The following is an 11,700-nucleotide window of genomic DNA, read 5'->3' as shown; positions in this document are numbered from 1 at the left end:
AACTGGGAGTGAAAAAGTTGTCTTTGCTGTCTGATCCAGCACCTTCACTATATTTTCTGCATTTTCACTTGTTTTTAGACACTTCAACACTAGCTTCCCGAAAGCACTCTAATTGGAAAGCCTTGTTCTGGTAGCAGTTATTAGAGAGCAGGTTTTCTTTCTTGGGACACACAGGACATGAATAAATCCAGTGCATTAAAGGAGTGATTGTAGTGCAGTCAGATGACAGCCCAAAGAATTTTAGGCAACAGCATTGTCCATATCAGACTGAATAAACCTAACTAAACCACATAAATCAGACTGGATACACCTGGAAGCTGAGCTATGTGGGGTCTGCACAGTGCTAGAGTAGGAGCCCACCTGCTACTGCAGACATCACTTTTCTGCAGGGAAAGGAGACCAGAGATATTTCCATACCCTCGAGAAGCATGCAAACCTTTAGTTCACATTTGCTGTTTCTACACAGTTGCAGAGCCAATCCTTCATCCCCTAATTCATCTATAGCACAGCACGGCCTTGGTCACAAGCCAGAATGGGCTTTGTCAGACACTCAACCGGGCACTAGATCAGAGGAATTACCTGCACCAAGAGGCTTTGTTTGGTTCTGCTGTCGTCACAGAGCAGATTAATGGGAGAAAAAGGAGTGGAAAGAAGCTCTCACTCCAGCAGCTGCATCCCTATGAGCAGCCTCTTGCACACACGTGGCGCCTGGAAGAAAATTGTACTGAAGAAACAAGAGTGCTGCTGGGCAACTGCAACCTGCAGCTATCCAGGGGGATGTCCAAAGAGACAGGGCTGCTGGAGCAGAGCTTTGCATTTGATCATACACATAATTGTGATTTAGCCTGCAGAGGTTTTGAGCATTTGCCTACTCATAGTAGCTGTGTAATATAAAGCACAATTCCCGTAATTATTTTTTGTCCTATTTCTGTCCTCTTTCATGGATAAATTGGCATGAAGGGAGCTGATGGGACTAATTAGTTCCAAGCAGTGTTAATTTCTGTGCTTGGAACTCTTTGTTGCCCACTCAGATCCATTTGTGCATCTTATAGTTTAGCATCTCTTAATCTATAGCACTTAATCCTGTAGTTATTCTTTTTTTTTTTTTTATGAAACAGGGAAAACATAATTCCACATAATGCCACTTAATTGTAACACAGAAGATTGCAATGGAAATTACACAAGATTGCAAGAAAGATTTTGCCTTGAATGGAAATGTAGTCAATATAATAGTAGCCACAGCAAGATCTGGAGAGAAACATACACAAGGGGTGAGTTGAGAAACAAAATGTAATCACTGTAATGTGCAATGTCAGGAACCAACCTACCTAACTGATTTCTCCCTGACTTGTACAGAACAAGGTATAACTCCACAATTCATATACCAAGCTGGAAACATTGCTTGTGGGAATAAGATACTTTGCCATCAGACTTGTGCATCTCCACTCTGAGCCAACAACTTCCCTATGGTTTCAGGTTTGACCATGCTGATATGCCTTATAGCTCAGGCTCCCATGCACTACTTGCATCTTGAAGCAAGGCTTGCTCAGTAACTACTAACCTTTAAATATGAAATAGTATTGGCAAGTTGTAAATGAAACTTTTTCATATGCACCAATATTTGGCACCAAATTTCATACTCTTTATTATCAAGAAAAATAACTTATTTATTTTCCTAGGAAGATGGAGTCTAGACACACTTAGAGACAAGATGTTTGGCCTCTGTCATGTAGTCAAGAACTGGTGAACAGGGGGTATTGTCACTGCTTGGCCAGTGTCTCACCCAACCCTGTACCCACTTGGATGCACAATTACTGCAACTCTTCCATTATGTGTATTATTTGCATTGCTGAGTCCACTGTCATCAGCAAGGTACTCCAAAAACTTTCACCCTCCCTTCACCCAGTATCTCTGTAGAAGGTCAATGGCAGGATTAGAAAGAAAAACCTTTTGACTTTCTACCTGTTATTCTGAATCTTTGATAACGTTCTCACTGTTGCCTGTCCCCACTGACTCTATAGCTATGCTTGAGATGAGTAAGTGACATGAAGGTAGATAAAACCTGCTGAATGTCAAACCTTTTGTACTGGAAATGAAATCTGGTTTCTGCAGTTCATCTATCTTATTTCTTTATTTTTTTTTTCCCTAGGCAACTATATGCCTTATCTGTGTGGAAACCTCAAGGGGAAAACACGGATTAGTTTTCAGTCATTAGATTTTTTTCCTGAAGCTCTCATAGATGTTCTTTTAAAATGAAGAAATAGCAAATCCTTAAGCTAGGAAGTAAATCCTTTATCTCTTCCCAAGTTGTCTGTGTTAGAAACATTCACTTCTATTTTTCTAATAATTTATTGGCAGATGACTGTAGCGCAGATCAATCAAAAAGAGAAAAATAAAAAAAAAAATACACTCCCCCCCCCAGTGTATTAGAAGATGGTTCATCTCTGTAGATGAAACAGTCACCTCTACTTTCTGTTTTGAATAAACTGAGATTTTAACTGAAATGGCCTGGCTTATTTCCAGTTTACAGTAATTCTATTCCACTTACCTGAAATTTTTGTCTTAAGACAATTCTGAGGAAATGTTTGTCATCTCTCAACTACCTGCAATGGTTGCAAAGTGCTACAGAAGCAAGAGTGGTTGAGGCAGGATCAAGTAAAATGCTTTCTTTATAGACAGTGATAACATTTTCAAGAGCATCTTCACTGGCACGAATCTGTTTCCCTGGAAGAAACATGGAATTTCCAGGCTCTGATGGAAAAGTAATCTGTATAGATACTCTGAAGTAATTTAGATAACTAGTTGAATGAAAAGATGGAATGTATACACAAGAAAAGAAAAAAAAAAAAGAAAACCAACAAAACCTAGAAACCTAAAAATCAGTATTATTAAATAAAAACACTGTGGTTATATGACAAAGGCAATGTTATTTTCACCACAGTGGTTTGTTTCTAATTTCCTTTGATGCCATATTTTGCTTAATGTTTTTTTGGAAGAGAAGTAGCTGGAAATCTCCTGTGAAAGTAAAGGAGCAGAGAGACGAAGTTAAAAATGCTCCTTAGATTTCAAATAGTGTTCTGGTACACTATTGTTTGGCAAGCACTGTAAGTACTTACTGATTTTATTTCAAGGTTAAGAGCCTTCTTTTATAAGCTTATCTCCCTAATTGCTCCAAACCAGCAGCAAAACCCAACCCTTTCCTATCTTTGGACAATGTATTACTGAATCCAGCCCGGAAACTCCTGTGTCTTCAGAATGTCCTAAGCTCTTGTGCTGAGACAGAAAGCAGAAGCCACCCTTCTTTTTATTGTAGCAGCAGTTCAGTGATCAGGAAAGGTTTCTTCCCCCTGCACTCCTAAGATGTTTTAAATGTTTTTTTTTTTTTTAATTACATTGTTTAGGTACTTAGCAATCCTTCAACAAAGTAAGAAATGTCATAAAATGTCACTGCATAAAATCATACCCTTTTAGAGTGGCAGTTTGTGATCAGGTTCACGATCTGGTGTGCTCTTCCAGCAGGAAAGTGGCAAGCAGAACTGAGGCTCAATTAAAAGATGAGAGTAAGAAATTGAATAACTGCAAGTATATCCTATTCATCAAAAGGTTGAGCACCTTCTGCAGACAGAATAAAAAACCCACCAAAACTATTCTCCAAATGATTTAAGAAGCTGACTAATAAGGAGAAGTTTATTAATCATTGTAGTCTAATCTCATTTAATGGGAAGTGAGGGGTTTTGCTAACACATGAAACTGAGATCCAAAGGTGACATTTTTCACAGTTCATGGATGGATCTACAGCTCTCAATTTGTTTCAGAATATGAGATGCAGTCAGAAGTTCTTGAACAACAACTTGCTTCTGTTCCAAAGCAGTATCTAAAACAGGGTGCAAGCCAAAAGGCAAATGAGTTATTCCATCTAATAAAAGGTAAAACTTTTCTGGTATTCTGAGCTGGAAGACATCCTGATTTGCATTTCAAAACCAATTCACAGTTTAATTTCACATCGTTCTTTTTCCTCATAAGTGAATATCTAATCACACACTGAAAAAAATGATTGCAGACCACGTCTATAAACCCCATTATAAGCAGACAAATTCAAGAAAAAAGCCTTGCTCTCCTCTGCTTTTCTGAAGGATTTGGTACTTTTTTATTAAAAAAAAAACAAAAACAAAAACACACACAAACATCAAGTGAGACTTAGACTCTTTTCTTTGGGAAGTCCCACATGCAAAGTTGTTGGGGTGGTTATGCTAGGCTTTGCAGGGCCCAAACCCTTGATTTGTATCCTGTCCCTGTGCTGCTACCCCATCCCAAAGACACACTGAACTCCAAATGCAAAATGAAGAGAAAATCTGAACCTTCATTCCCAGTTTGGCTGCTGGCACTTGTGTTATCTGGCAGCACTACTCCTCCAATGGTTAGAAGCCATATATGTAAATACATATTAAACAGGAATTATGAAAATCATCAAAAAGTGCTAGATTCGGCTTTCTAAAAAGGACCTTCTTTCTTCCCCTACATCAAAGGGCTCATTGATTTCTTCTGACCAAAGCAGAGCAAAGTGTGAGAAGGGAGATCAGAAAAAGATCAAATCTAATCTTAGCAGCTGTGCCAATCAAATACTTTATGGCCCATTGAAAGCTGATCACAAGACAATTCCTGAATGTAAGTACGTTTTAATGTCTGGAAATTGTTGGGAATTTCTCCATGTGAGAGAAAGAGAGCTCTTTTCCTTTGCTCCTTTTTTGTGTGTCCTTGACTTTAGCATTCCTTGAAATCCCAGTTACTATTCAAAGTGTTAAGGTGTTTGACCAGGAAGATCAGCTCTGCTGATTTTAACGTTTAAAAAAAGGAAACTGCTCTGTTGTTTTAACCACTTCAACCTCACCATCTCAGTTTATTTTCTTATCCCATTTAACTTCTGCTCAAAATCAAACAGGAAGCAATTAAGGTGAGCCTACTACAAAGCAGCCCCCAAAACACATAGCTGGCTCTCTAGTGCAGAATAAAGGTCATGCCCCAAAAATGTAATCATACACATTTGGCAGGAATACAGAGCCCATACACTGGGGTGCCTGGTGTAAAAGTTCACTGCCTCAATTTTCAGCAGCCACATAATACTAAAATTGCCTTCATAGAGGTACTCCTAGCAACACTAGATCAACCAAGAAAATGCATTCAGTCAGTAACTTCACCCACTTGAACTGATAGAGGAGCAGGAACAGAAAACCCAGCTCCCTGCCAAGCTGCAAAACTATCATTTGCTCTCAGCTCACTACCCTTTGACTCCTGCCAAGGTCATTCCCACAATGACAAGGAGAAGGATGTCATGGAAAGAAGCATCTACTGACAACAGTAGGAGACAAAGCAAAGTCTTTACACAGGATTTAGCTAATTATATTTTGGGCAAATATTTATTTATCTAAAAACAAAATAAAAATCATTTCAAAAGAAAAATGTATTTAAATAAAAAACAAAACTGTGAAATGTTATGGCACAGAAGTTCAAGACAAGTATAAATCCAGTTGCCACAACTGTTGTGTATTAATGTTGTACATTTTTTCTATAAAGGCTTTATTAAAGGTATTTACATGGCAATAAGATGTGTAAATATATACAGCAATCTGGGGACAACTTTTGTTTGTTTTTAGATTCCCATATGAAAAAAATGCCTTAAATACAAAATTTTAAAAGAAAAAAGGTTGAAAAGTTCATCCCCAAGCATGAAGAATGTCCCATCATCCCTTATGCCCAAAGTATCAATTATGAGGCAGTTTTGAGGTTCTGGCCAAACCCTTGGGAGATTCAGCCAAGGTTGTGTAGTCTCAAGTTAAATCGCACAGCATGCAGTTGCAATAGTTCCATACTCAATGGACTGGTGTAGTTCATGAGTGATATTAGAAACATTAATATCTTATAGTTTCAGTCTAGTTTGGGTTATTCTAAGCGATGCCCAAGAGCTCCTATGCACAAGAGTTCCTTAGCTGCTCGAGTTTGTGTTTCAACTGTTCTCTCCTCCGCCTCAACTGTTCTTTCTCTGCGATCAGTCTGTGCTCGTCTGACTGGATAGAAAGAACGTACTCTGTTGCTTTTTTCAGGATGACAACCTTGGGTGCCTTTTCATTGTTGGCCACCTCGGGTATCTGATCACGCAAGGCAAAGAAACTCAGCTTCAGCTCGTTTCTCCTCTGGCGCTCCAAGACATTGTGAGTTCGCCTCTTGTCATTCTCTTCCGAATCTGATGTGCGGGGACTTGAGCATTTTCGGTTGTTGCTGATCTGTTTAAGAACTCTGCCACTGTCCAACTTTAGCCTTTTTGCAGCTGGGTATTCAACCTTGGGAGAAGCGGCATAATTGTGCTGATGGATGTTGACATGACACCGTTTGAGAACCAGCGGGCTGTGGTGGGGCTTACTGTGCTCTTCTGATGTGTCTGTGCTGGACTCTGTGCTGGATTCAGATTCATTTGCTTCAGCTAATGTAACGACATCGATTTCCTCATCCTCCTCTTGTTCTTCTTCTGCAAGAAGGAAAAAAAAAAGGAAAGGTTCATAAACTAATCTGTGCAAATACTTTCCAGACCACTGTATAAGGGAAGGTTACTCTGATATGCACAGCGAGGAGGAACCCATTGACAAACCCTTCTTAAACCCATTTGATACTGTTGGAACTCCACTCCCTGGAAGCCATTCCTTTAAGGAAGCACAATGCTTCATATGCAATAGGACACAGGGACTGTGCTCCAAAGCCTGGCTCCCTGATTTCAAAAGTTGCAAAGATCTTGCGTAATTCTGAGGAGCACATGAAAGATAGCAGGGAAGTTTAACCTCGGTTGTCAGCAGTACAGCGCAATAAAGCTCCCAGACTCAAGCTGCCCTTAATTAAGGATTTAGAAGGCTTTGGCCACGCCTCAAAAGAAAGCTTACTTAACACACATATATGTATTCAGAGACGTTTTCTGAATCTTTCTTGATCTGCTAATTTGTGGAAAATCCAAGGGAGGGGGGGAAAAAAAGGGAGGGAGCGTGGAAGGGGAAGATTGTAGGGCTTTGAACAGAAACTCACTTTCAAACTAAATTTATGAGGGCGCAGATCACGCTGTCAAATACCTACGGAAGCATTTCTAAAACTTTCCCAGCCCCATTCACTCCTCCGTACTCACTTTCACTAGCACCTCCCTGACTGCACATTCCCCCGCGTTTCTCGGGACAGAGTTAACTCCTTCCCGACGTAAGGGTGGCAGTGGCAGCAGACTTCACCGAGACACCGCGCTGCAGAGCAACTCTGACCCCGTTATGAAACTTTCTCCCTCCTCTCTTTTGCTCCCTTTACCCGTGAAGAGAAAATTGATCTAGTTTTCCAGAAAATGAACTCGTCAGGAACCTCTCTATGCTTCGCTAACGTGGCATTTAAAACAGTCCATGCCGGGGAGCGGGGTGAGGAAGGTGAGAAGCGGGCAGGGGGCTGCCCTCTGCTCCCTCAGCAGTGCTCCCGGGTGCACTTGGCACTCCCCACGCCGTCCTCCCCACTCACCCGAGTCGCTGCTGGTGGTGGGCGGCGTGTCGTCGCCCAGCAGGGACGCAGGGCTGGAGCCGGGCGCCCCGGCTCGCGGGGCCCGCTCGCTGAGCGGGTATGGGAAGACCACCGAGGGGTCGATGCAGTCGGCGGCGGCGGCGCCCAAATCGTGCAGGTAGAGACCGGCCGAAGCTGCGGGGGAGGCGGTGAGGCCGGCTGGTGGCGGCCCGGCGGGCGGCGGCCCGGGGCGGGCGGCGGGGCCCCCCTCTCGGCGGGCTGCCTGGTAGGAGGCCAGCTTCTCGGAGACCACCTTCTCCAGCTTTGCGGCGGCGGAAAAGCCGCTCCACATGCAGTCCTGGATGATGATCGATTTTACGAAGGACTCGTCGTCCGGGTCGCATATGAAGCTCTGGTTGACCATGTCCCCCCCGAGGAGCTCGGTCACTATCTCCAGCTGGTCGGCGGTGGAGGGGAAGCAGGAGGCGGCGGCCAGGCTGGAGCGGCGGCTGGGGGAGAGGGGCGGCGTGGGCAGCAATTCAAACTTCTTCCAGATGTCCTCAGACGGGGCGGGGGGCTGCAGCTCGCTGCCCCTCTGCTGCGCCGCTAGGTAGAAGTTCTCCTCCTCCTCCTCGAAGTAGAAGTAGGGCTGCACTGAATCATAGTCGTAGTCGTAGTTCTTGCTGGGGAAGCCGGCGCTGAGCGGCATCGCGGCGGCTGGTGCCTGTGGGCGGGAGGGGGAAGAGGGGGGCGCCCGGGTGAGCCGCGCTTCGTCGGGGGGGGGGGGGGAATCAGCCCCTCCCGGAGCGCAGCGCTCCCTCCCGGCTCCCCATGCCCTGCCGGCGGGGAAACGCGCAGTCGCGTTTCGTAATTAAAAAAAAAAAAAACCCAACCAAAAAACAAACTAGGTTAATATAAAAAAAAAAAACAAAACCCCCCACACAAAACAAAATAAAAACCCACGACCTCCCTCCATCCCCTTCCAAGCTAGTCAGGACAACCGGGCGGCACGACCTGATCTACCGAGGAGTCAGCTGCTGGTTCCCAGACCACCCTGCCGGCGGCCCCCGGCTCCCCCAGAGCGGCTCTCGCAGCTCGTCCGACCTACGACGCTCGGCTCGGCTCCTCGTCCGCCGCCCCTCCGCAACCGTCGCCGTGCTCACACGGGGCAGCGCTCCGGCCGGCACTGAGCCCCTTCCCTCCCGGGGACGCAGCGCCAACCCCGTCCCGGGAGCCGGGCGGGAACGGGCGGCGAAAGCCCGGCAGCGTTCAGACGACACCTAAGCTACTCCCAAACACCCACCTGGGCGTGCTGGCAAAGCACTGGCAAGGATCTTGGCAAAGTTCGCCAAATCTTGCCATATATATACATATATACATGCATATAAGCAACATACGAAAAAGCCATAACCTGCCCGCGCATACGCTGGAGAAGCAAATGCCTCTCCCCTTTCCCCACAAAGAAAAAGAAGAAAATTAAAATCCAAGAGCAAGAAAAAGGATAGGAAACGAGGGTGCCCCGGCAGAGGAGAGCGTCCCTCGGGAAGGACCGTCGGTATCCACATCTACGGAGATCAGCCCCGCCGGCAGCCCGGGTGTCACCAGCCCGTATCAATCCAAACGCCACAACCGCGGGGGATCATCGAGTGATGGGAAAAGCAGAGCCCCGCAACTCACCGGCTTCTCCAACGCGCCAGCTGCGAGACGTAGCGAGGCAATTATTGCGGGCGGCGTAGAGTACGACAAAATAAGAGGAAAAATAATATAAAATAAAAAAAAATAATTAAAAAGCACCGCCGGAAAGGACGGGGAGGAAAAAAAAAAAAGAAGAAAAAAAAAAAAGCCAAAACGCCGGGAAAATGTAGATCTCTTCCACCACGGTTTAAAAAGCCCACACGGAGCAGCAGAGAGAAGCCGCCTTCCCGGCGTGCAGCAGATTGTAGGATCCAAGGCGGCGCGGCGCGCTCTGTCCGGTACAATAGAAGTTTAGTTGCGTTCCTCCTTTAAAGCGCCGGCGAGAGGCGGGCGTGAGGTGCCGCGGGGGCGGGGGCACACCGCGGGGCCCCGGGGCGCGCTCCCGCCGGGCGCGCCCCCGCTCCCCTGCCCGCCCCCGGTCGCCGCGCAGGCTCCGCGTTCCCGCCGCGGGGAGAGCGCGCCGCGAGGGGGCGGCCGCGCGGCTCCGCGCTGCTCCTACCGCCCCGCCCCACCCTGCTCGCCCCGCCCCTCCCTTTCCCTCCTCTCCCACCGCCCGGTGCGGGGCGATCCGCGACTGCGCTCTTGAGCCGGGGGCGTGCCCTGCAGCGCGCCGCGGCCCTTCTATTTATTTTACTACTTTTTTTTTTTTTTTCCCTTTTGGCGTTTTACTACGAGCCGCACAAGCAGAGGTCGGAAGTAAACATAGTAAAAAAAAAAAAAGTAAGGATTAAAAGGCAGCACCTCGCTGTTCCCCTCTTCCCGCCGGCCTTCCCGTACGGAGAGCGCGATGCCCACCGATGGCGGCAGGAGCAGAAGGGGCTGCAGCCTCTCCTGTGTATCTCCCCTCCCCAAAAGATGCTTCGACACGCACGGAGGCACCGGAGGAGGAAAAGTGTGGCGGGGAGGCAGCGGGGCAGCCTCTGGCTCCAGGCACAAAGGAGCGTGTGCGGCTCAGGCACCCCCTGCCCCGCTCGCCGCTTGATTATCCCGCCTCTGCCGGCGCCTGCAAAAGATTAAACCGCGAGAAGGAGGCTTTGGGTTGGGGGCGGGGGCAGAGCTCCGCGGGGGTCACCTTGCAGCCACGCTTCCTTCGACGGTGCCCGAATGATGCCCCTGCTCGGGCTTGTGCCGCCCCCGACTCTGCCCCCATCGGCGACTCCTTCACAACCCGCCCCGGGGTAACTCCCCCACACACTTTTTGCCATACGCGAGGGGTCGTGGAACTGCGGTGCCTGACAAGTCCCGACGGGGCACCACTCCCATTCCCATCGCGGCGGGCAGGAGGGTCCCGCCAGGGCTGCAGCCCCGCTAAACCGTTAGCTGTCGGCGGCACGTACGGACACCCCCCCACCCACTCTCGCCGCCCTGGCGGGCGCAGCTCACATATCTGCGGTTCCCCCGCCGCCCTCCGGGGCCGTCTCCAGCCGCCGCCGAGCTGCATCTCGCACATCCTAACACGCCCCCGCCTCCACCGCGCTGGGCTCCTCACTCGCGGGAGGTGAAGGGACACTTCGAGGTGCCCCCACAACGTTTGCAAGCGGCTGTCCCGTTCCCCAGCGAGGGGATTTTTTATTCTGTATGTGTATTTATTTATTTATTCCCCCTCCCGCCTCCAGCTTTTTTCTAAGCACACGGCAAGTACAAGACCTGGGGAGTGATGAGGACTGCTGGCTCACCGCGCCAGGGGAGAGGACACTTCACAACCCCGGTGAGGCGCCTGCCGGCTCTGGGGGCAGCCAGGATTTCCCACGGCCGCCGTCGCTACCGTGGGACCATCGCGCCCTCTCCCGGCCGGTCCGTGCCCGCAGGATTGGCGCACAGCCCCCACCCCAGGCACCTGCGGCTGCTCCGACCCCATAGCGGGGATGAGCCTGCCACGCCTCCACTACCCCCCCCCCCCCCAAAAAAAACCAAACCAACCAACAACCCACCCCCCTCTCCCCCCAAACAGCACCAACACCAAAACAACAAAAAACACCAAAACCCAAACAAACCGAAACTCAACAACCAACCTCCCTCCCTAAATAGACTCCCCCCTTTTTCTTTTTTTTTTTTCTGTCGGCCGTTTCTGCTGAGCAGCATTTCATGAATCACAGTCTTTGCAGACATCCATCTCTTTGCAGAGCAGGCTGCAACCAAAACTTGGACCATTTTCTCCTGTCCCATGTCCTGTTGTAAAGGAGGGACATCTTTATACAGAAAGGATGATAAAACAGCCATGAGCCATTGTATAGTCACAATGTAGATGCTTCACTTATTGGCATTTCCAGAATTGAGTTTACCCTTCTCAGAGATGGCTTAAAATACATCATGCTATTTTTACCAAGTATCCCTTGTCTATAGTAGACCTTGCTGCTGTGAATGGAAGTAACATGAATAAAAGCGGGCCTGAACTCAACCAGAAGGGCGAAAGAGTCAAATGAATCTAGTTACAGCAAGTGTAAAATGTGTTGTGGGCACTTTTCTCTGTTTAAGAACAGCATCAGTATAGCC

The 11,700-nt window shown here is 47.8% G+C and overlaps 1 protein-coding gene across 1 annotated transcript; it reads right to left on the bottom strand.

Annotated features, from left to right (window-relative positions):
* Positions 1-5,963: 5,963 nt before the first annotated feature.
* On the bottom strand, positions 5,964-8,221 carry MYC (MYC proto-oncogene, bHLH transcription factor). The gene is made up of 2 exons (XM_054385517.1): positions 7,534-8,221; positions 5,964-6,520 (listed from the first exon to the last, which is right to left on the bottom strand). The coding sequence occupies exons 1-2, from the start codon at positions 8,219-8,221 to the stop codon at positions 5,964-5,966; spliced, it is 1,245 nt and encodes a 414-aa protein (XP_054241492.1).
* Between the last annotated feature and the right edge of the window lie 3,479 nt (positions 8,222-11,700).

Source organism: Indicator indicator, chromosome 12 (genome assembly GCF_027791375.1).
Source record: "Indicator indicator isolate 239-I01 chromosome 12, UM_Iind_1.1, whole genome shotgun sequence".
Taxonomy (NCBI): Eukaryota; Metazoa; Chordata; class Aves; order Piciformes; family Indicatoridae; genus Indicator; species Indicator indicator.
Note: the sequence above shows the minus strand (reverse complement) of the source record. Positions and strands in the feature narration are given on the sequence as shown.

Excerpts from the sequence above, each read along its gene's own strand:
- MYC (XM_054385517.1), bottom strand. The coding sequence starts at position 8,221 with ATGCCGCTCAGCGCCGGCTTCCCCAGCAAGAACTACGACTACGACTAT. Across the intron at positions 6,521-7,533 it reads CACCACCAGCAGCGACTCGG|AAGAAGAACAAGAGGAGGAT; the intron begins GTGAGTGGGGAG and ends TCCTTCTTGCAG.